Source organism: Narcine bancroftii, chromosome 6 (assembly GCF_036971445.1).
Source record: "Narcine bancroftii isolate sNarBan1 chromosome 6, sNarBan1.hap1, whole genome shotgun sequence".
Taxonomy (NCBI): Eukaryota; Metazoa; Chordata; class Chondrichthyes; order Torpediniformes; family Narcinidae; genus Narcine; species Narcine bancroftii.
In genome coordinates, this window is record NC_091474.1 from 20,719,890 (window position 1) to 20,744,795 (window position 24,906).

The following is a 24,906-nucleotide window of genomic DNA, read 5'->3' on the forward strand; positions in this document are numbered from 1 at the left end:
TCTTTGCCTTTGCTATAAAGTTTGCTGTTAGACTTGGTGAGTTTCTCCAACATTGTGTTTTTACCATCAAGTTGCAACCTCACTTTGCTTCCAATTATTCTGAATTGGGAACTTTGATCCTTCCTCGTAATTGGAACCTTCTGTGCGTATCCGTGTTTTTGTTTGTTATTGAAACCTAGGTGGAAGGCCATAATGGCAGAACATCAATACCTTCAGTAGATAATGCCATAATTGGATATTAGAAGGCTGTAGATCGGTGGGAATACTCACAGCATATGTCCGAGATTCAGTTTTGTCTTATTTCTAAGATAGAAAAATTACTTTCTCAAAGAGAGGGATGAAGGTTTGATGAGAGCAGGAAAGTTGGAATAATGTGCCCAAGAGAGAGAGAGAAAAAAACGTTGTTGGAGGAACAGCAACTTAGGCAGCATCTGTGAGGAGAAATGGAGAATCAACGCCTCAGGACGAGACCCTTCCACTTTAATGAAGGAACTTAACCGGAAACACAACCCTTTATTTTAATTCTAATTTTAAAGATTCAGCGTAGTGGCCCATGAAACCTCTGCCGCTCAATTACACTCGATAAACCTATCAACCCCCTACATTTTAGAGGGTGGGAGGTAACCGGAGCACTTGGAGGACATGGGGAGAAAGTAGAAGCTTCTCTCAGACAGCGCCAGATTCAAACCCAGGTCACCAGCGCTGTAGTATCGATGGGCTAACCACTACACTTTGACTCATTGAGATTCTCCAGGAACCCTTTTCTTTGGCTCCAGACTCCTACATCTGCAAACACTTGTGTCTCCAGTAGGAATAGTTCATCAAAGAGCCCACACAACTACGACAGGATGATTGGGCTTGGTTGGTGTGAGTTATCCATGAACCTGCGGTTGCTTAATGCAAATGTGTATCATGAAAAAAAAACACCCCAGCTTGAATAGAAAATAAATATAATTGTAAATTAAAGATGCTTATTCACCCACACATATCTCTAAGCTTTTTTTTAGAACATTTAGTTCCTTATTTTGGAATTACTCATTGTGAGTTAGAGAATATTTCTTTCACATGTGATTTCACATGAAAATTGAAATCTATTTTAGTTAATTTTGGAAACAGTGATTCTTGATTATTTAATTGCACAAATTTTTACTTAATTTCTTTTTTCATTGTGCCTTTGTTGAGAAGAGCTAAGGTATTACTATCCGACGTAAAACACAAAAGTCTGCAGACCAAGGTTGAAGTAAAAATGCAACGCTGGTCAAGGTACTACATATCGCAAAGATAAAGATACATAACCAATGTTTCGGAGTTGAGCCCTTCATCAAGAAATGGAAAAATGTCAGCAGGCGTCCGAACAGTATGGTAGAGGGGGGGAGAGAAAGGGGGAGCAGTACGGTCCCAAAGGTAAGAGGTAATAGGTGGAGAAGGGAGGGAGGCACAGCAACAAGCAGGAGGAAGAAGGATGGCTCTGTAAATAGAGAGGGAAAGGGGTGGAAAGCTAAGGGAAAGAAGACAAGGGGAAAGAGGAGGGAGGGAGAATGTAGAGTAGGTTAGCAGAAAGCAGAGAATGCCATCTGGTTGGAGAGAGCCCAGATGGAAAATCAAGTGTATTCCTTCAATTTATGAGTGATCTTGATGGGATAGTACATGAGGCCATGGACAGATATGTGAATATGGGAGTGGGACGCAGGATTGAAATGGTTGGCCACTGGGGGAATCCCTATCAGTGATGCAGGCAGAGCAAATGTGGGCCACTGGGGGAATCCCTGTCACTGATGTGGACAGAGGCCGTATCTGACAGGGATGCAGACAATATTATCCCATTCATTATGTACCGTACTATCTGTAAGTACATGAAAAAAAAGTAAGTAATATTCCACTTGTCTGTTGTGGGTTGTGATCCTAAGATTAGCTGGAGTGAGAGACCCTTTCCCCACTGTGAAAATAAGGGAGTTTAATTCAATAAATCTGAAACTATGAAACTTGATCTCCATAATGGTGACAATGAAACCTTCAAATAGTTTGTTAAATTCCAATTACTTCACAAAATGTTTCAACAAAATAATTTGGCTGTCCTTATCCAGTCTGGAACATTTATAACTTCAGACCCACCTCAAGAGTCTTTTAAAAGCCCTTCTGAAATGACCTACTTGTGCAAGGTTGATTAAAGATGGACCTGGCTTCTTCCCCTCCATTTCCCCATGAATTAAAATAGATATTATGAAACATTTCTCCAAGTAAATATGGAGAAACTTTTTCCAGCTCAGTTGGCTGAAGAGACATGATAAATCAGGATCAAAATTATGAGGGGTACAGATAGAGGAAATGCAAGTAGGCCTTTTCCACTGAGGGTAGATGAGAAACATGCCAGAGGACATGGGTTAAGAATGAAAGGGGAGAAGTTTTTTTTTGGGGGGGGGGTGGATTTCTTCACACAGAGGATGGTGAATGTGTGGAACAAGCTGCCAGCTGAAGTGGAATGCAGGCTTACTTTTAACATTTAAAGAAAATTTGGACAGGTACAGGGATGGGAGGGCCATGAAGGGATAGAGACTGGATGCAGGTTAGTGGGGCCAGGCAGAGTATTAGTTTGGCACAGGCTAGAAAGGCCAAAGGACCTGTATTTGTTCTGTAATGTTCTATGATTCAATTAATGCAAGTAGAGGGAAATTTGCAGAGATATTGGAAAAGAGCAATGGCATGGAATGAATTTATTCTTCCAATGGTCCTCAGCCTGTAGAGTCGCCTTGTTCAGTTAGTAAAATTAAAAATAGTGTGCCGATATTGGAAACACAAAAGTCTACAGATGTTGAAATCTGGAGCGAAAAATGCAACCTGCTGGAGGAACTCTGGGTTGAATGGACTCTGCAGGGGGTAAAGGAATTGCTGATGTTTTTGGTTCAGACCTTACATCACGTATTGGAAATCTAAAATCTAAACATGACATTCTAGAAATACTCAGCATTCAGATACCAATTGTAGAGAGAAAGTAGGGTTAATGCTTCGAGGTGATGACCTAGCATCAGATGTTTTGATGACAGGTCATCCTCCTGAAATATTAGCTATGTTGCTTTTCACAGATATCCTCTGACCTCTTCGGTATTTCAGCATTTTTAATTCTTTATTTCTAACTAAATTCTGTGCCAATATGTTGTTCCCAAAGTCAGCTGAACATCTATCTGCCAAAAAGTATCCTCGCAACTGTATTTTACAATTCCGGTGCACAACACTTATGCAGCTGAGAAAAACACTTGAACATTTATTTTTAGATGAAGACATCAAAGATTGCAAAACAAATCTCTGAATCTAAAGGTAATTTACCTGCTCTGTTGAGCTTCTTTATAACTTGTCTTCAATTAGCTAAAGAGAAATGAGAAGGGGAGAATTATTAAAGAGTTATGTGGAGACAACACTAAAATGGATGTGATGGGATATACGCAGTGCCCATAAACAGACATTAAGAACACACATGTTAACGTAACAAAGAAATTCCCAGCTTTTAATAATGTGCTAGTCTTCCTTGCATTAGACCTTAAATAATTTTCAAAAGGTTGATCGCGCTAGCCACACAACTGAAATTCTGGATCCATAGCAAGGTTGAAGTCATGTCAGAATGTTGTGGATTGAAATCCCATTCTGAATATCTTGTGCTGAATATCTATGTTGATAATCCAGTGCAGTATGGAAAGTGAGCTTCTCTGTTAGTGATGTTATCTCAGCCTGACATAAAAGATCCTGTGGCATCACTTGAAAACTGTAAGTGGCGATTCTCGTTTTAATCAACTTCATCAAAACAGGGAATCTTGTTTTGTCATCTTGCTCTTTCTGAGAGTTTGCAGTCCCTAAAATTTTGATCACATTTTTGAGTATGTCAAACAAAGACTCAGCAAAACTCAAGGAGGAGATGCCCACGGACTTATTGTGAATGGCCAGAGCCCACATAGAAATTAGGTCCAACAATTTTACCCTGCAGAAGGTGTCACTAGCACTGGGCTGTTGCTAGGAACATCAGTGAAAAGAGAAATATCCCATATTGAACTGCAGATATTGCCTTGCAACATTATGTAAACACATAATGGAAAGTTTTTCTAACAACACAGCTGATTCCAACTCCTGAAACCTGTGCCACCCAATAACACCCAACTACTTCCCTGTATGTTTTGGAGGGTGGGTAAAAACTGGAGCATGCATGGAAAACCCAAGCAGGTCACAGAGACAATATGCAAACTCCTTACAGACAGTGCTGTTGGCAATGCAATAGATTAGATGTTAAGGGGAATAAGCAAGGGACAGATTTCCAAGTCAGCATTCTATCCTCAGAAGAGAAGTCTGAGCAGATTTCAATTTAATATTCATTGTTTCTACCAACAGTCCAATATTTCCAACATAAACATTGTAGTAACAGGCTTGGAACCAATAACAATTGTTCACAAGGGTCCACATCATGGTTCAAAAACAAAGTACTGCAGACAACTGAAGACACGTTGGATTTCAGATGTGCTTAGGATTATAATGGATATGCGAAGATCCACACAGAGCCTAGAATTGTGAAACAATCTGTAGAGAATGGTTCATGTATCATTGCACTTCATTATTGGCACCAATAGCTTGCATCATCCCACATCCAGCACGATGCATCCTGTGCAAGTTCTGTACCTCATCTCATGCACCATCAGGTCCACCAACATTAAATTTGCGAGACCCTCACGGCATAATGATTAGACACAAATCCCACCCCACAATCTTCTCCAACACTGCATCGAAACCTGCTCCATAGACCCTCCATAGACTCTGCCTATTCCACCCACTTGGTGTGTGTCGCTGAAACTGCCAGATGCTTCATCCATCATGAGTCAACATCAGAATTTCCCTGAAAAATAAGATGTTGCTACCTGACTATCTTCTGTTACTTTCTCAATAGTTATTTCTCTGACAAGACTTTCCGTCGACTTTTCCAACTCTTCTCCTGAATTCCAGCTTGAGGATAAATTGCCTCATGCAAAATGTTCTATAAATGCAAATATTTTCATACACAATCAGAACTGTTCACAATACAAGTTAAAGAAATAAATTTTCAGTGTCAATAGTTCTTAGAATATAGTCTGTATATCCAAATGAGAGGGATATCTTTGTATTTAAAAATTTGCTTTGGTATCCCTGTAAAAGGTAGTGGACACAGCCAAGGACATCACAGGCAAAACCCTCCCCACCATCGAGAAAATCTACAGGGAATGCTGCCATTGGAGAGCAGCAGCAATCTTCAGGACACCCAGCACATGCTCTGTTTTTGCTGCTAGCATCAGGAAAGAGGTATCGGTGCCAAGAGACTCGCACCACCAGTCAAGGAGCAGCTGCTACCCCTCCACCATCAGACTCCTCAATAACAAACCCAATCAGGGACTCCATATAACCATATATAACCATATAACCACTTACAGCACAGAACAGGCCAGCTCAGCCCTACTAGTCCATGCCGTAACAAATTCCCACCCTCCTAGTCCCACTGACCAGCACCCGGTCCATACCCCTCCAGTCCTCTCCTCTCCATGTAACTATCCATCTTTCCTTAAATGTAACCAATGATCCCGCCTCAACCACGTCTGCCAGAAGCTCATTCCACATCCCCACCACCCTTTGAGAAAAGAAATTTCCCTTCATGTTCCCCTTATAATTTTCACCCTTCAATCTTAAACCATGCCCTCTAGTTTGAATTTTCCCCACTCTTAATTGAAAAAGCCTATCCACATTTACTCTGTCTGTCCCTTTTAAAATCTTAAACACCTCTATCAAGTCCCCCCTCAATCTTCTACGCTCCAGAGAAAAAAGCCCTAGCCTGCACAACCTTTCCCTGTAACTCAAACCTTGAAATCCTGTCAACATTCTCCTGAACCTTCTCTGCACTCTCTCTATTTTGTTTATATCTTTCCTATAATTTGGTGACCAAAACTGTACACAGTACTCCAAATTTGGCCTCACCAATGCCTTGTACAATTTCATCATAACCTCCCTACTCTTGAATTCAATACTCTGATTTATGAAGGCCAACTTTCCAAATGCCTTCTTCACCACACCATCTACCTGAGTATCAGCCTTGAGGGTACTATTTGCCATCACTCCTAAATCCCTTTGTTATTCTGCACATCTCAATAGCCTACCATTTAATGCATATGACCTATTTAGATTTAACTTTCCAAAATGTAACACCTCACACTTATCTGTATTAAATTCCATCAGCCATTTCTCAGCCCACACCTCCAGCCTTCCTAAATCAGCTTTTAATCTACGGTAATCTTCCTCACTGTCCACAACACCACCAATCTTTGTATCATCCGCAAACTTGCTTATCCAATTCTACACCCCTACTTCCAGATCGTTTATATATAACAAACAATAGTGGACCCAGGACCGATCCCTGAGGAACTCCACTAGTCACCAGCCTCCAATTGGACAAACAATTTTCTACCACTACTCTCTGACACCTCCCATCCAACCATTGCTGAATCCATTTCACTACCTCCTTATTTATACCTAATGCCTCCACCTTTTTTCCTAACCTCCTGTGGGGAACTTTGTCAAAAGCTTTACTAAAGTCTAAATAGACAACATCCACAACTTTCCCTTCATCAACCTTTTTTGTAACACCCTCGAAAAACTCAATCAGGTTTGTCAAGCATGATCTACCCCTGACAAAACCATGCTGATTACTTCCTATCAATCTCTGTACCTCCAAATATTTGTAAATACCATCGCTCAGAACACTTTTCATCAACTTACCCACCACAGATGTTAGACTCATGGGCCTATAATTCCCAGGTTTACATTTGGACCCTTTCTTAAACAGCAGAACCACATGCGCCACCCTCCAATCCTTTGGCACTACCCCCGTGACCAGTGACATCCTAAATATCTCTGTTAATGGCCTCACTATCTGTCCACAAGCCTCCCTGAGTGTCCTTGGGAATATTTTGTCCGGTCCCGGAGATTTATCCACCTTTATCTTTTTCAACACAGCCATCACTATCCCCTCAGTTATTCTTATATGCTTCATGACCTCCCCACTATTTTTCTTTACTTCAACTGGTTCAATATTTTTTTCCCTAGTGAATACCGAGGCAAAGAACTCATTCAAAATTTCCCCCATTTCCTCCGACTTCTCACTCAGCCTACCTTCGCTATCTACAAGGGGTCCAATTTTATCCCTCACTAATCTTTTACTTTTAATGTACCTATAGAAACCCTTTGGATTTATTTTTACTCTGTCTGCCAAGGCCTCTTTGTGCCTTTTTTTGGCCTTTCTAATTTCTTTCTTAAGATTCCTTCTACACTCCTTGTAGTCCTCCTTCAAACTCTCAGCTCCCTGCTCTTTATACCTCTTGTACACCTCCCCTTTTCTCCTAACCAAATTTCTAATATTCCTCGAAAACCAAGCCTCCCTATGACTTCCAGCCTTTCCTTTGATCCTCACTGGGACATATCTACTCTGTAACCTCAAAATTTCTTTTTTGAATATCCTCCATTTTTCATTTACATCCTTACCTGAAAATATCCTGTCCCACTCAATACTCCCCAAATCCCTTCTTATTCCTTCGAAATTTGCTCAACTTTAGGCCCCTCCTTGCTCTTCCCTAAAACTACCCGAAAACTAACAGAGTTATGATCACTAGGCCTAATTTATTCTCCAACATTAATGTCCGATACCTGACCTAGCTCATTCCCTAACAGGAGATCTAGTATTACACCGTCCCGAGTCGGTTCTTCTACTAATTGATTTAGAAAACAATCTTGAACATATTTAACGAACTCTAGCCCATCCAGCCCTCTAACTGTATGGGTATCCCAATCAATGTGAGGGAAGTTAAAATCTCCCATGATCACTACCTTATGATTCTCACACATATACATTATCTCCCTACAAATTTGTTCCTCTAATTTTCTTGGCCCATTTGGTGGTCTGTAATACACCCCTATTAGCACCCTTATGCCTCCTTCACCCCTCAATTCCACCCAAACAGCCTCACTGGACGATCCCTCCAGTCCATCCTGCCACCTCACGGCAGTAATGTCCTCCTTAACAAGCAGAGCAACTCCTCCCCCTTTTTTACCCCCTGCTCTATCACATCTAAAACAAATGTATCCTGGAATATTAAGTTGCCAGTCCTGCCCCTCCTGTAGCCAGGTCTCACTAATTGCCACAATATCATGACCCCAAGTATTTGTCCATGCTCTAAGCTCATCTACCTTGTTCACTATGCTTCTTGCATTAAAATATATGCATTTCAGAGAATGACCCTCACCTATATTCTCTTTTCTACCTTTTACCCTAATCTTCATCCTACATTTGTTATCATTATTATTCCTATCCATGCTCCCTTGACACTGCACTCACACTCTGTTCCCCACCCCACTGCCAAACTAGTTTAAACCTTCCCCCACAGCTCTAGCAAATCTGCTTGCCAGCACATTGGTCCCCCTCCAGTTCAAGTGGAGTCCGTCCCTTTTATACAGGTCCGACCTTCCCCAGAAGAGATCCCAATGATCCAGAAATCTTATCCCTCATTTAAGGACTCTTACTTGTGCATTTTATTGATTTTTGTTCTCTCTGTATTGCACAGTCATTTTGTTTACATTTCTTTATTTGTTTACATGTGTCAATTGAGTACAGTTTTGTTTGCACCACCCATAAGAGGTAAAGAATCTCAGCGTTGTATGTGATGTCATATATGTACTCTGACAATAAATCTGAAATCTGAATCTAGTTTGCATGATGCAGAAGGAAGGTGCATCTTATATAACTTAACAAGAGACAAATGCCAACCAACAACTAGTGTAGTGCATTGATTTATACAGTATGTGATGGACCAAATGCCTTTGTTCTGTGTGATAAATTTTCTATATAGGTACTCCCCGACTTGCAAACTCTGCGACTTTCGCCCATCTGCACACACGACCAAATTTTTTTAAAAAAGAAAAAATATAAAACTTCCGCAATTATGGTGAAAATTGGGCCTATCTCGATCGGCCGCCATGTTGGCTGTTGACCAACCTCTCGCGAGAGCTGGCCTTGGTGGCTGCCATGTTGAGTTATTTCACTGCATTTTAACTCTTTGTGTCCTGTTTTTTTCTGATTCTGTTGCTCAATATTCTGATGGTCAGGCAAATTTTAGAGGCCAGTAGAGTCTGCAGGATACTCAGGGTCCTCATCAAGAGAGAGAATGAGAGGGATTCGGAGTTAGAAAATGGAAGGATGGGGGTTGGGGGTTATGGTGAGTAATTTAGAAGGGGTTTTTTTTGTATATTTTATGCTTATATGTTGTAAAATTTTAAATAAACTTTTCCAAAAAAAAAAGAAAATGGAAAGAGATTGATTGTTTTACTCTTCATATCAGAGGTACGGCAATTCCCCAACATACATCCATTCTGCAATACGACCAGTCATCCAGAACAGAACTCGAATGTATGTCGGGGAGTACCTGTATGTAAATATACAGGAGTTATATTGTTTACCAACTACTATGATTGTAAACTTAAATCCCAAGTTGTTGATTGTAATCTAGAACTTGACAAGGATAAGGGTTGTTAAGGATCTAAGAAATTCCATTCACAAGGTATCCAGTTTTACGTATGCCAAACTTGTAAAGATTCATTGCATTTGTTTCTTATCTCACTGAATATTTCACTGTAATGCGTATTAGTCAATGCAAAAAATAACACTTGGTTAATTGCCCCAATCAAGCAATTAACCGTCAAACAACAAAGGATGATAATACGATCTTAAATATATGATATGTGATTGACTATTCATAAGGAAAATAGAAACAGCTGGACAATGCATTCAGCAGGACCTGATCTACTCCTTTGCTCTACGAAGGCACTCAAAGAATAATCATTGGACAATTGGACAATTTTCCTAAATGATCAATGAACCAAAGATACTGTCTTACTTTGTCTTTTCATGCCCTATTTTTATTTTGTAAGGTTTTGTTGCTGCAAAACAACAAATTTCATGACTTGTTCATGAAACTAAATTCTGATTCTGGTCTATTCTAATGGTCTGCCTTGAGCACCAAGCAAGAAGTTCCAAATTCACATCTGTTCATATCTTCTTTTAATAATAACTCAGCACTCGTGTAAAAGGAGAACAAGGAATCATTGCATGAACATCAAGAAATCCCACCTACTGGAGTTTCCAATTGACTGAGCCCAAATCAGTCACTACGGATTGCGGATGGACACACAGCACTAACTTGTACTGAGTAATTCGATAATTTGGGTGTCTTATTTGAGAAAGGATGTGCTGGCATTGTCAAGTCAAGCTTATTGTCATCTGATTGTACAAGTACAAACCAACGAAACAGCATTTCTTGGATTGTAATTGGAGAGTGTTCAGAGAAGATTTACTAGAAAGGGTTGGGAGATGAAGAGCATTTGTCAGCTCTTGAACTGTCTCTTTGGATGACAGAAGTATGAGGGGGACTACAAAGAGACATATTGAATGCTGAAAGGCCTGGACAAAGTAGATGTTTCCCTTAGTAAGTGAGTCTAGGACAAAAGCAGGGCCGGAATAACATAATACCAAAAGTAGGATATGCTACAGGCCCCGCGTTTTAAAGGCTCCCCACGTTTACATCAGTATTATGAATTATGAACTTAAACATTTTTGTTCTTATCTTTGTGTAGCAGCTATGAGAAACCACACTGATGGCCTATATTAATAGCCCCAGCTGGCTGGTTTCATTCATTTACATGTCAGGGGAGTTGAATGCTGCAGATAGCAATGAGTAGACCCAGAGATATTTGACATCATTATGCTTCCGGAAGTGCAAAACGTAAAGCAAAGGAAGCAAAAGAAAGAAGAGACCAACTTGTGATATCAAAAACATGCAAGTTGACAGAATAGTTTGATGTTCGCGGTGATGGTGCTATAATGGTTGAAGCTGGAAATATAGGAACAACTAGAACCAGTGTGGCAGAAGGGATACCTCAACAGCCAACATCCATTGGTTGCAAAAGAACAAGTGAAGAAAGAAGAAGCACTCTGTAATGATATTGGTCATTAGCCAAACAATCTAGATGATTGTAATGGTGAATATTGGATAGTCAAGGGAAGTGATTAATGTCAACCTGCTAATAATGACTTCTCTTCATTCATGCGATTGTATGACAGTGAAAATAAACCTCGGCCCTGTCAGAAGTTTTATTTCACACGTGTTCATAAACCGACAAACAAGCGACGTGCAAGAATTTGGTTATGCTATGCAATCTATTACGTCGACGTGAAGAAAATACCTCACCTAGACCAGCTTTAATTTCACTGTTTATGCTCAAAAACAAAGGTTTGTCTGTCGATTTGATTCCCAACTTGTGAAAGAAGTGGAGACTGAACAAAAGTATTGGGGCACATTTCTAGAGCAAATAACTGAAGTAGTAAACTTTTTAGGAGAATGAGGGCTTTCACTTCATGGAAGTGCTGAAACTGTTAGCATTGGAGTCTTATTACTGGCCAAATTATTATAAACTTCCATCAAGGATGTGACATGCCACTTAAGGCGGGGCGCCACTATCCCCGCCTTGCCTGACCACTTCGCTTCTAGCTCTAGCCGTCTGACATCCGCACCCCACCCCCTCCCCCCACACATCTAACTCTCTACGTGGCAGCAGGGGTGCAGTGCTGCCAGAATTCATCTGATTGGGCCGCTTAAGGACCGCCCCGGCAGCTCGTGGAGAAGGCACAATGTAGGAGCAATGACCATCTTCGTTACCCATAATCCCACTCACAGCCAGTGTCAGCACCAGGGAAACACAGTGCGGTTCCAGCTGCATTGGGGATTATGCATAACAAAGACGGCCGCTGCAAGTAAGTTTTGTTTTAACAAAACGTGAAAGTAAGTTTTAATTTCAGTGTAAGGGTAATTGCATTCCCCTCACCATGTATGCACCTGCCGGCACAATTTAGAGCCCCTACAGGCCCTGGAATACCTTAATCCGGCACTGAACGAGAGGGCATAACTTCAGGATAAAAGGACATCAATTTAAAACAGAGACCCAGAGAAATGTATTTCGCCAGAGAGTCGTGATTCTGTGGAACTTACTGCCGCAGGCAGCTGTGGAAGCGAGGTCATTGGGTGTAGATAAGGCAGAGATTGACAGATATTTGATTAGTCAGGGAATCAAGGGCTACGGGATAACCAATTCTATCTATACATATTTTATCAAATTTCTGAATAATTCACAAAGGCATATCTTGATTCTTCCATTCACTCACAGATTTTGTGAATGATATATTGGCATGGAAGGGAGTGCTAATGCCACACAACTCTAGTAATCCAGGTTCAAACCCTGCCTCTGATGCAGTGTGGAGTTAGCACATGCTCATTATGACCTTGGGGGTTTCCCCCGAATGCTCCAGTTACTTTGCACATCCCAAAAATGTGCTGGTCGGTGGCTTAATTGATCAGGGTAAATTGGCCCAGTGAGTGAATAGGTGGTTGAAGAATTGAAAGGGAGTTAAAAGGTGTCAGAGAAATAATAAATTACAGAGAAATAACTGGAATAAAATTGAAGAAAATGTTCTGAGATCAAACACGAATTTCCTGCCATAAGGAAATATGAGAGTATCCTATTCTCTGCATTCTCTGTCCAACTCTTTGAGAGATATTCTAGCAATTCCAATGTTCTTCACACAACTCATTAAAATGTTTCCTGAACTACATATCATTTTTATAACTCATTGTATTCCATACTCACTCACTGTGTAACTGGCAGGAAGATATTCTCCTACTTTCATATCCTCTGACAAACATTCAAGTTCTCGTGTCTTCCAAATGTGTAGCATGTGAACACTATATTATGTAGCAATTAATTTTAAAAAAACTGGGGCAGCTTAGAGATCATTTTTACTTTGGAACTGGAGGATTTGTAAACAAAATTGGCAAGAAGTTAAATTCCTTTGTGTAACGTCATGTGGAGAACAAATCGATAAGGGGCAGGCCAATAGATATATGGGAATGTCAGTTCTTGCAGGTTCTCCTCCAAGGTGGACTCTTCCCTGCCATTGCTCTGGATCTAAATCTGAATCTAATGTTCAGCAGGATTGATGAAGAACCTTCCCCATTCTGACTGCAGCAATTCAAAAACGTGGCTCACCTCAAAACACTAGCCATTTATAGGGATCAGCAACTAAAATTCCGAATGAAGAGATATATGGATGGGAAATGTATCTTTCTCTATAACAATCACAGATGACTTAGTGTTCACCTGTATATTGCCCTGAATTTTCTCAAATAAATATCTTTCAAGTCAATTTCCCTCTCCATTTTCAGTCACTTTAAGTGATGGGACATATCACATTTGTTCCTTCCTGCCTCAATCTCTTCCAAGATATTTTTGCTTCATCAGACCATTCCAGACACAAACGACTGCAAATGCTGGATCCTGAAGCAGAAAACAATGCCGGGTTTTCCAAATTTAGGAAGCCTCACCCCAATATGGTTCCAGCATCAGCCTCTGTCTTTTTATGTGCACCTGTTCTCTCAAACCTGCCCCCCCCCCCCCAATCATGGCCCCACTTTGGGATCTCCTCCCATACATGTCTCCACTTCCATCTGTCTCGTACTCTATGGCCGTCTCAAACCCCACTCACTTTTTCACGCTAGCTACCTCCCCTTTAGTTTCAATAAAGATCCTGATCTGAAACACTGACTGACCATTTCTATTCCCAGATGCTGTCTAACCTGCTCGATTCCCTCCAGATACTCTTTGTTCCAGAATCTGTAGTTGTTCTGTTTCTCTTTGTTCCTATCCATACCCTGTCTATGCCATCAACTGTTTCAATGGCCAACCCCTTTGCCTTCCCATTCTGACATTGTGCCTTAAGCCACCTCTGGAATTCCATATGGAGATTCCACTAATTCCATTGTCATTCATTCTTCATCACACCATGGTTGGTCATGCCTTCAGCTGCCTCAGGAATTCCAAATTACATCTCTAAATCCTGCTGATACCATCTTTGTCCATTCCCCCCGTCCCATCGTGATTGGCCGTGACTCCAGCTGCTTCAGGATTTTCATTCCTAAATCCCTCTGTCTTCTCCTCCTTCTGAACTCCTCCTTAAAATCGATTCTAAGCAAGATTTTAGTTATTTCTCCTGAGATCCACTCCATTTAATAATTTTTCACTTCTAGGAAGGAACTTAGAAATGTATTTGTTTCATGCTGACAGAATCCTCTTGTTGTGAGAAATAGTCGTTATCGAATGTTCTCACCCTGATTGTGTGGAGGTGGCACAAGGCCCTTGTTTCAAGGCCTTTGGCAAGCCAGCTGCAGGAGATATTCCTGAGACTGTTCGTTAACTAAATGCATGGTTTCCACATGCAATTTATTGACTCCTACAATTATTGAAGTTGCAGGATCTCACAGATATCAAAGGATCCCCCCTTCAGGCTGAACATTATTACTTCAGGTGAGAGATCTTAAACACAAGTTACACCAAGAATTGCGGTTACATTAATAAAAATAACATCATTTGAGACTTGTACAGATGATCATGCTTCAGAGATTTGTTGTATAACCATAAGCCACTTAGTCATTAATAATGCAAAACAATAACAAAGTGGTGTTGCTCAACCTAAAGTATATCAGAAAAAGGACTAAAAGAAATTACAACAAAAAAAAGTGTTTTTTAAGACTATGTCGCAATAAGTAATTTTGTTTTGTTCTCAAGCAGAGAAGGCATTCTCTCTCACTCACCAGTAAAGAGGTGATTAATGGCTTGCTGTGTTACTTAAATTTTTTTTGTGGAAATGCTTGAAGTGGCCTCTAGCTCAAAAGCGTTTCAACAATTGTGCGCAGATCCGCTGTGTGCACACAGGAAGGGTCCTTTAGAATTCCTCATGTTTTGGGACAGTATGAGATTTATTCTGTTTTTTTTTTACATTTTATTAAGTAATGAATTTAAGAAATTTTGTGACGGGGGGGGGGGATCTTTGAAAATTAGCAATTAAGTGCTGCAATGATCAGTCGCCCATACTAACATCAGTTACAAAATTTAAGTTTGTGTCCCAAAACAGGTTGGACAAACTCTGATTGTTTTCTCAGCAGATTGAGGAGTGACCTGATTGAAATTGATAAAAATTAGGAGAAGGATGGCTGGGTAAAAATCCCACATAGAAGAGGACTTGTGTTTAAAGTGAGGTGCAGAGATGTGGTGGCGGGGTGGGGGAAGGGTGGTGGTTTGCAGGGGTGGAAGGGAGGCATTTTACACAGAGATGTCTGTAGTCGTGGGGGAGGCAGATACAATAGTAGCATTGAAAAAGGTTCTAGATGCATGAATTTAGACAGAATAGAGAGACACGTATCATATACATCAGCAGAGTTTAAATTTAACTTGGGCATCATGAAAGACCTGTTCCTAGACTTCAAATAAACACAAGCACAGGTCATCTCTAAAATTAAAAAAAAACTTCTGTAGGGAAGAATTTAATGATATTTAAAGAAAATTGTGTGTGTGTGTGTGTGTGTGTGTGTGTGTGTGTGTGTGTGTGTGTGTGTGTGTGTGTGTGTGTGTGTGTGTGTGTGTGTGTGTGTGTGTGAGAGAGAGAGAGAGAGAGAGAGAGAGAGAGAAACTTTACACATCAACACTAAACACCCATGTAAGAACATGGGAGCTGCTGGATGAAGAAATAATGTGTGTTTGTTTCACATTCCACTGTTATGACAGAGCAATAGGAGAGACTGCAAAATTAGTCAACAACTCGATCAATTACACCACAGCATGCCAAACATGTGGTGAAGGGTAAACTTCAGTGGCTGAAAGCTTTAAAAACTTTGGGTCAAAGTCCTTCCAGGCATGCTACACACAGCAAATGACATCTCAGATTAATCACAATTTATATGTGTTTATTTATGTCTGTATATCCATATCTATTTGTCTGTGCATGCACAATTGCATTCATCCATGAATTAATGACAATAGTGGGAAATAAAAGCAGCAGACATGTCACGTCAAAACTGTTAGCGACAACTGTCACTTGTGGCTGCATGGATAGCACTCCTACCCCTCACTGAGAAGGTTGTGGCTTCAAATTCCACTCCAGAGACATGACCACAAACATTAAACCTGATACAGGGTTGAGGGAGTGCTGCAATTCGAGAGATGGTGCCTTTTAGAGCAGATGCAAACACAATACATGCGTTCTCAGGTGGATGGGGAAAAAACAAATCCACGTCATGATTTTAGAGATGACAGGAGTTCTCCTCATCAGTATTGACTAATTTTAGTCAAAGTTACAAAAGCAAATGATCTGCCATTATCATGGTGCTGCTTCCATGAGCCTGCTATGTGGTAGTTGTGTTTGCTGCATGCCAACCAAGGGAGCATCCAAAATTTATCTTACTTACTGTAGGAATAACCAGAAATGATGAAAGATGCCACATAAATGCAAATATTTTCTTGATACAAGTGGCTATTTAATATGCAAATAAGACCATAAAAAACAGAACAGAAATAGGCCATTCAGCCTATCGAGGCTATGCCACAATTCAAATCACGGCTGATGTATTTTTCCTCTCAACCCTATTCTCCTGCATTCTGCCTGTAACCTTTGACACCCTTGAAAATCAAGAACCTATCAACCTTTGCTTTAAATTAAACCAATAGTGACCTCCACAGCCATCTGTGGCAACGAAATCCATAGATTCACCACCCTCAGGCTGAATAAGTTTCTCCTCATCTCTGTTCCAAAGGGATGTCCTTTTATTCTGAGGCTATGCCCTATGATCCTGGACTCTCCCATCACTGGAAACATCTTCTCTACATTCTCTCTTTCCAGCTCTTTCAATATTGTGTAGGTGTCAATGAGATACCCCCTCATTCTTCTAAACTACAGTGAGTACAGACCCGGAGCCATCAAACACTTCTCATACATTAACACTGCAATTTGCCTACCATCACATTCACTCCACAGCAGACACAATATCACTGGGTGTCCACTCAGCTCTAGATTACCAAGACAACAGCAACATACACCACCTGTACGTCATCAACTATAGTTCACCCTTCAACATCATTATTGCCTCGGTGCTGGTCAACAAGCTCCAAGCCTTGGGTCTTTGCATCCTTCTCTGCAACTGCATCCTTGACTTCCTCATTGGAAGGCCACAATCAGTACAAATTTGAAACAACATCTCCTCTCACTGATAATCTACCCACGTGCACCTCAAGGATGCGTGCTTAGCCCACTGTTCTTCTCACTCTACTACATCCATGACTGCGTAGCCAGGCACAATTCAAAAACTATCTAGAAATTTGCCAATGACACCACGGTTGTCATAGAATCACAGAGAGCAATGAGGAAGCCTACAGGATGGAAAAAATCATCTATTTGTGTGCTGTCACAACAACAACCTTGCATTCAAATGTTAGCAAAACCAAGGAGATGATTGTGGACTTTAGGAGGAAATTAGAAGAACACGACCTAGTCCTCATCGAGGGGTCAATTGTGGAGAGGGTCAAGAACTTCACATTCCTGAGTGTCAACATCTCTGAAGATCTGTCCTGGAGCCTCCATGTTGATGCAATCATGAAGAAGGTTCGCCAGCAGGTGTACTTTGTGAGGTGTTTGAGGAGATTCAGTATGTCAACAAAGACTCTAGGAAACTTCTACGGGTGCACCATTAAGAGAATTCTGGCTGGTTGCATCACTGTCTGGTATGGAGCTGTCAATGTTCAGGTCAAGAAAAAACTCCAGAGGCTTGTTAACTCAGCCTGCAACATCACGGGCACCAGATTTCACTCCATCGAGGAGATCTACAAAATGAGTGTATCAAGAGAGCAGCCTCTTTCTTCGAGAACCCCCATCACCCCAGGCCATGCCCTCTTCACTCTGCTACCCTTGGGAAAAAGATACAGGAGCCTGAAGATGAGCACTCAGCGGCACAAGGACAGTTTCTTCCCCTCTGCCATCAGATTTCTGAATGAACAATGAAACTCAGACACTGCCTCACTTTCTCTTTTTCTTGCGCTATTTTTATTTATTTTGTAATGTGGTTTATAGAAATGCGTGCCCTGTGATGGTGCCACAGAACAACACATTTTTTGACATGTTCATAATGATAAATTCAGATTCTGAACACTCTCATCCCAGGGATCATTCTCGTAAACCTCTTCTGGACTTTGCCATCTCTGATTCTTCACATGATAAATGTTCACATTCACACATTGGGCTTGTTATCCATAATGTTTCAATGTAGAACCTCGAAATGTATTCAAAGGCAGTGCCATAGTTAATGGGGGCTGTACTGTCCACAGCTGTCATCGATTAAAAATCTGATAAGATTGTAGATCACAACATGAATGGCTAACAGGAAACGGATTGCTAAAATTATTAAATTTTTTGTTGATATTATTAAACAAAAAAAAGATTGTAGTGTTTATTTTATTCATCACAGCAAAGAGCTGTGTAGCAAGTTTGAAATAACATTATCAGATCTGTACCAATTCTGCACTGGCTACAGGATAGATAAGATAGTTATTTAATTTCTAGTTAATTAACATTTTTAATTGATTACTTGAATTATGTCTGGTGAATACATGTCATTCTGAACCATAACTTCTCCAGAAAACTCTTGGACTTTTCTGTCCAATCTTGGTTTGTCCAGCAATTATCCTGGCCATTGTTCAATATAACTTAGTCGAAACATATAATTAATCGGAGAGCTTTTATCTATTAAACAAATTGCTGCCTTTGCATCTGGTAACAACTAATGTGATATCCAGCTCTGCTGTCAGTAACTTCTACAGGGAAAGCAGCGATGGGACTTCAGTAACCTGCGATAGCCCAGAGATATTTAGTCAATTCTGCTGATGTAACTGCAATGCATTTTTCATTAGGAAATGTAATTAATTTAACTTACAGTAAACAGGAAGGTGTGTATTAACTTGTGATTAATGTCCTTGGTTATTAGATCTGCATCTGGCATCCTAACTAATCCCAACATACATTCATTATCAATTAGGGCACCCTCTGAACAGTATTCCCACAAGAACAGTACCCTTTGGCTTGGTTAAGAAATTTTCCTGCTATTTCCAGACACCTTACCTTTACCTAACGCTTTCAATAACTAACAGAGTAAATAGCTTTTTAAATTTATTTTGTTCGGTAAGAAGCACCTTGTTGGGTTCACTTACTTACAAGGATGTAGAAGGAGACTGTACTCATGCTGGTTTGCAATGGAGACATTCCCTTCAGTTCCATTATTACCCCAATATTCTCTCTCACATGCTCTCCAAAAGCCCTCTTATTCTTTTGCCAACTACCTACACTGATGGGTAATTTACAGTTGCCAATTAACCTGCCATAGATGTTATGAAAAATAGATAAAATAGAGGTAGGAAAGATATTTCCGTTGGTGGTGAGACTGGAACTAGGGGTCATAGCTTCAAGATTCAGAGTAGTAGATTTAGGACAGGGGTGAGGAGGAACTGCTTTCTCCAAAGGGTGGCGAAACTGTGGAATTCACTGCCTATTGAAGCAGTGGCGGTCACCTCAGTAAATGGATGGCATGGTTAGTGTAGCAGTTAGTGCAATGTTATAGTGCCATCGATCGGGGTTTGAATCTGGCACTGTCTGTAAGGAGCTTGTGCATTCTCCCTGTATCTGCCTGGTTTTCCTCTGGGCCCTCCGGTTTCTGCCCACTCTTCAAAATCTACTGGGGTTGTAGGCCGATTGGATGCAATTTGGTGGCATGAGCTCATGGGCCAAAAGGACCTGATACCATGCTGTATGTTTAAATTAAAAAAATAAAATTTAAAAAAAAATATATATATATATGTATATATGAATAGATTTGTACATAGCAAGGGAATTAAGGGATATGGGGAAAATGCAGGTATCAGATCAGCCACTATCTCATTGAATGGCGGAGCAGGCTCAACATGCCAGATGGCCTCCTCCTGCTCCTATTTCTTATGTTCTTATGTAAAATTTGAAATGTGGGAAGAACCAGAAGCATCTAGCAGGAACCCCTCGCCGTCCAGGTGAGAATGTCCAAACTCTCTAGGGACACTGCCAAGATCGAGCTTGAATCTGCATCCCTGGAACTAAGCAACTAATACATAGGCACTTTTAATTCCTTGATGATTCTCAACAAGGATCATGTCAAGATTGGAAATTGAAGCTGTGCCAAATCAAACATTGCACTTAGTACATTGTTTCATTATTGTACATTGAAAACCAGAAAATAATCTGCCTTCAACAACACAAGAACTGGAGGAATCTATCTTGGATGTTTTTTTTTAATCGAATACACTTTGTCAGGTTTAATAATATCCCTTTTATAACTGGGTGACCAAAACTGAGCATAATACTGCAAGTGTAATCTCACCAACGTCTTGTACAGTTGTAATATAATGTCCCTGCTCCTGTACTCAGTGCCCTGTCCAATGAAGGCAAGCATGCTAAATGCCTTCTTCACGACCCTGCCACCTGCATTGCCCATTTCATGAAATGATGTACCTCTATCCCCAAGTCTCTTTGTTCTGTAACTCTCGCCAGGGCCCTACCATTTTTTGTGTAAGTTCTGCTCTGGTTTAATCTACTAAAGATGGAATTGAATTCCATCTGCCATTGCTTGGTCCACTTTTCCAGTTCATCCAGATCTTATTGTAATCTGAGATAACATTTTTCACTGTCCATAATCCAGCAATTTTGATATCATCCACAAACTTACTAATCATACTGACCACATCATCATTCCTGTTGTTAATACAGATAGTGGGCTCAGCACTGATCCTTGCAACAGACCACCAATTTGAATAACAACACTATGATACCTACCATCAAAAAAATTCTGTCTCCAAATGGCTAGCTCAAAATCCTTTAATTTTTGAATATAAAACATTACAGCACAGTACAGGCTCTTCAGCCCTTGATATCTTGCTGACCGATATAAACCTACTCAAAAATCTAAACCTCTACTCATTACCCTCTATTTTTCTCACATCCATGTGCCAGTCTCAGAGTCTATTCTATCAGCATCCACCTCCACCCACAACTCTCTTGTGTGAAAAAACTTACCTCTGACATCTCCCCTGAGCACTCCTCCCCTCACCTTGCACAGATGTCCTCTCATTCCAGGAAAAAGCTGTTGGCCTCTCATAAACGTGAACTTCTAACCTTTTATCCTTTAATTTTTTTTGTACTTTATTTTTCTTCCCTGTTACCTTTCTCCTAGTGCTCTCTCTCTCTCTCTAGCTCTCCCATTTTCCCTCTGTCTCCATTCACAGAGCTGAGATCAATTTTCACCTTTCCTCTTATAATATCCAATTAACACCTTTTGGCTGTTGATCTGGATTCTTCCTCCTGTCATTCTTCAGTCTTTATTCAGATGCCTTTCTGTTTTTTGCTTATATCTTAAAGAAGGACAGGCCTGAAACGTGGGTAATATATCTGTACCTCCAATGGATGCTGCAAGACTGACTTGAGTTCATTTTCAATAGGTTGATAGTTGTACAAACTTATAGAGCCAAAGAGCCTATTTCCATGCTGACTCCCTCAATGACCCCAAGACTCTTAGTCCCAGATCCTTGATAAAGGTGCAGAACTTCAGCAGAGTTGTTAACAACTAATCTCAGTTTGTAAACTAAGGAAAGGATCTCTGAGGAAGCAGTTCAAGATTATTAGAACAAAGAGTCCCTGAGGAACCACAGCAATGTATTTAGAACTGGAGCAAACCAGAAAATACTGTGTAAACATTCACTTTTCAGAGAAAAGACACTTGGTCAGAACCTGACATACCAAAAATGTTGACTTTATTTCTCTTTCCACCTCTTTATGCCTTTCTGAGCATTTTCTGCTTTGTTTCAGATTCTCAGCATCTGCAGTTTTGTTTAATTGCTGAAAGCTGATATGGTTTTCCTTTTCCGACACATACAAATGTGATATCATTTTAGTTTTATAATTGGCAGGAGTTTTGCACTTTCTTATATGCATTTTAGTTCTGTGGGCTTTACGGAATATCCGTTTTTAAAATAAAATGTCAATTAATGCTGTATTCTTCATCTGGGAACTGAAATATAACATGGACTATTCAGAAAGGCATTGGCGAAATCATTCCTACTGAACTGCGTGAAGGATAGGAATTGCAGTGTAAACGATACTCTATTTTTAGTAAGTGAAAGGAGTCCAAATAATGCAGCAAAGATGGTGTGTGGAAACAAGAGACTAACAGGGAGAAATAATTAGGCCACCTGCCCTAATCCCTTGGAGAATTATTTGGTTTGATAGAGAAGCAAAATACTAGATAGGGGTATAAAACATGGACTATTTATTCCAGGAAATGTAGAAAGGATACAGACTTGTATTGTTGGTATTTTATTTGTTTAATGCGCAGACTCTATTCATAAATAGTTACAAGTGCTCTTTCCTGTTTTCTCCCTCTTTATTGAATGCAACATACACTCTTTTGGGTCAAGATGAAGTGGACTGCGTCATTAGCAGGCCATCTATCTATCATCACCAAACTCTCTGGAGATCATGAAAGCAGTCAGACATACATTATTAGTTCCTCCTAGTCTGCACACTGCATCAGCAATGCCAAGCCATTCGTTGTAAGACAAAACCCAGCCAGGGAAAGACAATGATAACAACTCTCATGTACATTATGCCTAAATGTGGTTACATTTCTCCTGGTTCTTTACAGCCAGCACCATCTGATACTGGCCCATATCAGGAGATGTTAGAAGATGAAAAGTAAAACAAAAGAGGAAATGCTGGAAATCTGAAATAAAAGAGCTTGTAACACTTAGCAGGTCAGGCAGCATCTGTGGAAAGAGAAACAGAGTTAACATTTTGTTGAAGGGGCTTCCATCTGAAAAGTTAATGTCTTCTCTTTCCACAGGTGTGGCGTGACCTGCTGACTGCTTGCAGAATTTTCTGTTTTTATTTCCGGAGGTATAAGGGGTGGTGACCAAAGCCGATCAGAGAGGAGGGCTTAAAGGGTCAAAGAAGAGAGATAAAGAGGAATAAAGGGTTTAGAGAGGAATTTCGGAGGTTGAAGCCTCAGCAGTTGAAAGCCCAACTGCTCATGTTTTACCCAGGAAGACCATTAAAGATCCTGAGGCCAAAATTGAAAGATCAGAGAGCGCTATTGAAATCTGAAGGAACAAGGCTTTGGAGGGTGAAGAACAGAAATTTTAAAGCAGACAAGTAGAAGCTATTGATGGTCTCTTCCTGTTAGCTAACCCCTGGAGGTCAAACTTTGGTTAGGCATGGAATGCAGATGGAGACAACCAGTCCAATACAACATTGCCCAATAATAGTTGAGGTTAGAAGACTTAATTCCTACATCCCTATCAGCAGGCAACAATTGTACTTGAAGATAATCAAGGGAAGTGGTCATTTCATGAAATGCACACCCACCCTCTCCCACCTTTGCATATTCATCCTCCCACATTACCACAGAACAAGGACTTTGGGAAAACAAGCTGCCCGTCTTGGCATGGAAGCCCTGTATTTACTGCATAAAACAAGACATTCAGGAGTCCTTCTGCAAAACGCTGATAAAAATCCTAATTTTCAAGGCTGACTGTTCTAAATAACCCAGTTAGTCACCATGGAATTCCACTTTGCTTATGTTTAAGTTTTGTTTTTAACATCAGATAACCAAAATAAAGCAGCAAACAAAAATCTCTAAATTTCTTTCCTACACATTGGAAGATGCTGACTCCCAAGTCCCAGAGCACATCGGACTCACCGATGATGAAATTCACCACTGCCGTCAATTTCCTCAAACAGTCATTGGTCAATTAAGGAAAAATAACTTGAAAGTCAAGATCAAACAAAGTCAAGCTGGAGGAACTACACAGGTCAGACAGCATCCATGGAGAGAAATAGCCCATGTTTTGGACTGGAACTCTTTTTCCTCAAAATTCTCTACAGTTAATTCATTGATGTGTGAAAGAAGTGGTTATTATTGAAAAAAGGGTCCCAGCCCACAATGTTGACTGATCATTTCTTTCCAGCGGGCGCTGCCTGGCATGAAAGTGCTTCCAGTTCTTCATTGTTTGATCAAGATTCCAGCATTTGCACTTCTTCTGTTTCTCCCTTTTCGAAGGTCAAGATCTCAGACTTGGCACAAAAATCATGATCTTTTGGACAGCAGTGATCCCTGGCCTTTTGCTTGTTTCTGAGAATGTGGACAACTAAAGCCATTGGTATTGTCTCCACACAACCCCACCAAATTCCCAGTGTAAACAAGCAAATTTCAATGTTCACTCCCAGCCAATGCCCCCAGTACTGATTACACTGAGTAAGCTACATCATGTACATCCCTGGCACCAAGCATCAGAAGCAGTTCCATCATGGGAAGAGATTACCAGGCAAACAGAGGAAAAGATTTCAAGATGCACTCAATGCCTTCTTAGAGAAATGCCACACCCCCACTGACTCATGGGAGTCGCTTCCACTCAAAATGGAGAAGGCACATTTTGGATGGCCATGAGAACCTTGAGGTACTGCATCAAGATAACACAGAACCCTTGTGTAAGAGGCAGATGGGGTAGGTCACCTCACCAACCATCTATATACCTGTGCTGATGACCACCGCCTGCCTTATCCATAGAAGCACCAGGTTTCTAATTTTCAAACCTGAGAAATTGAGAAGTTGTTAAAACCAAAACCGGCAGCATTTGTTAACCAAATTATTTATTTTCATTTGCTCTCACTGGTAAGATCTGCATGTGTTGTCCATTCCTATACACACACCTAGCAGAGAAACTAGTCAGGACACTTCAGAGCAAGATTCAACTACAAAGAGACTCTGGAGTCACATATAAAGCTTTCTGGTGAAGGATGGCAAATTTTCTACCCTTAAAGACATTTATGGGTCTTTATGACAAACCTTCTAATACAGA

At 40.6% G+C, this 24,906-nt stretch overlaps 1 protein-coding gene across 1 annotated transcript in view; it reads right to left on the minus strand.

Moving 5' to 3' along the window:
* Nucleotides 1-3,341: 3,341 nt before the first annotated feature.
* Nucleotides 3,342-24,906, minus strand: part of LOC138735786 (transcription factor MafB-like) — a 312,630-nt gene continuing 291,065 nt past the window's right edge. The window contains exon 3 of the mRNA XM_069884211.1: nucleotides 3,342-3,360. Coding sequence (XP_069740312.1) covers nucleotides 3,357-3,360 — 4 coding nt within the window. The 3' untranslated portion in view covers nucleotides 3,342-3,356. The remainder of the gene's footprint in view (nucleotides 3,361-24,906) is intronic.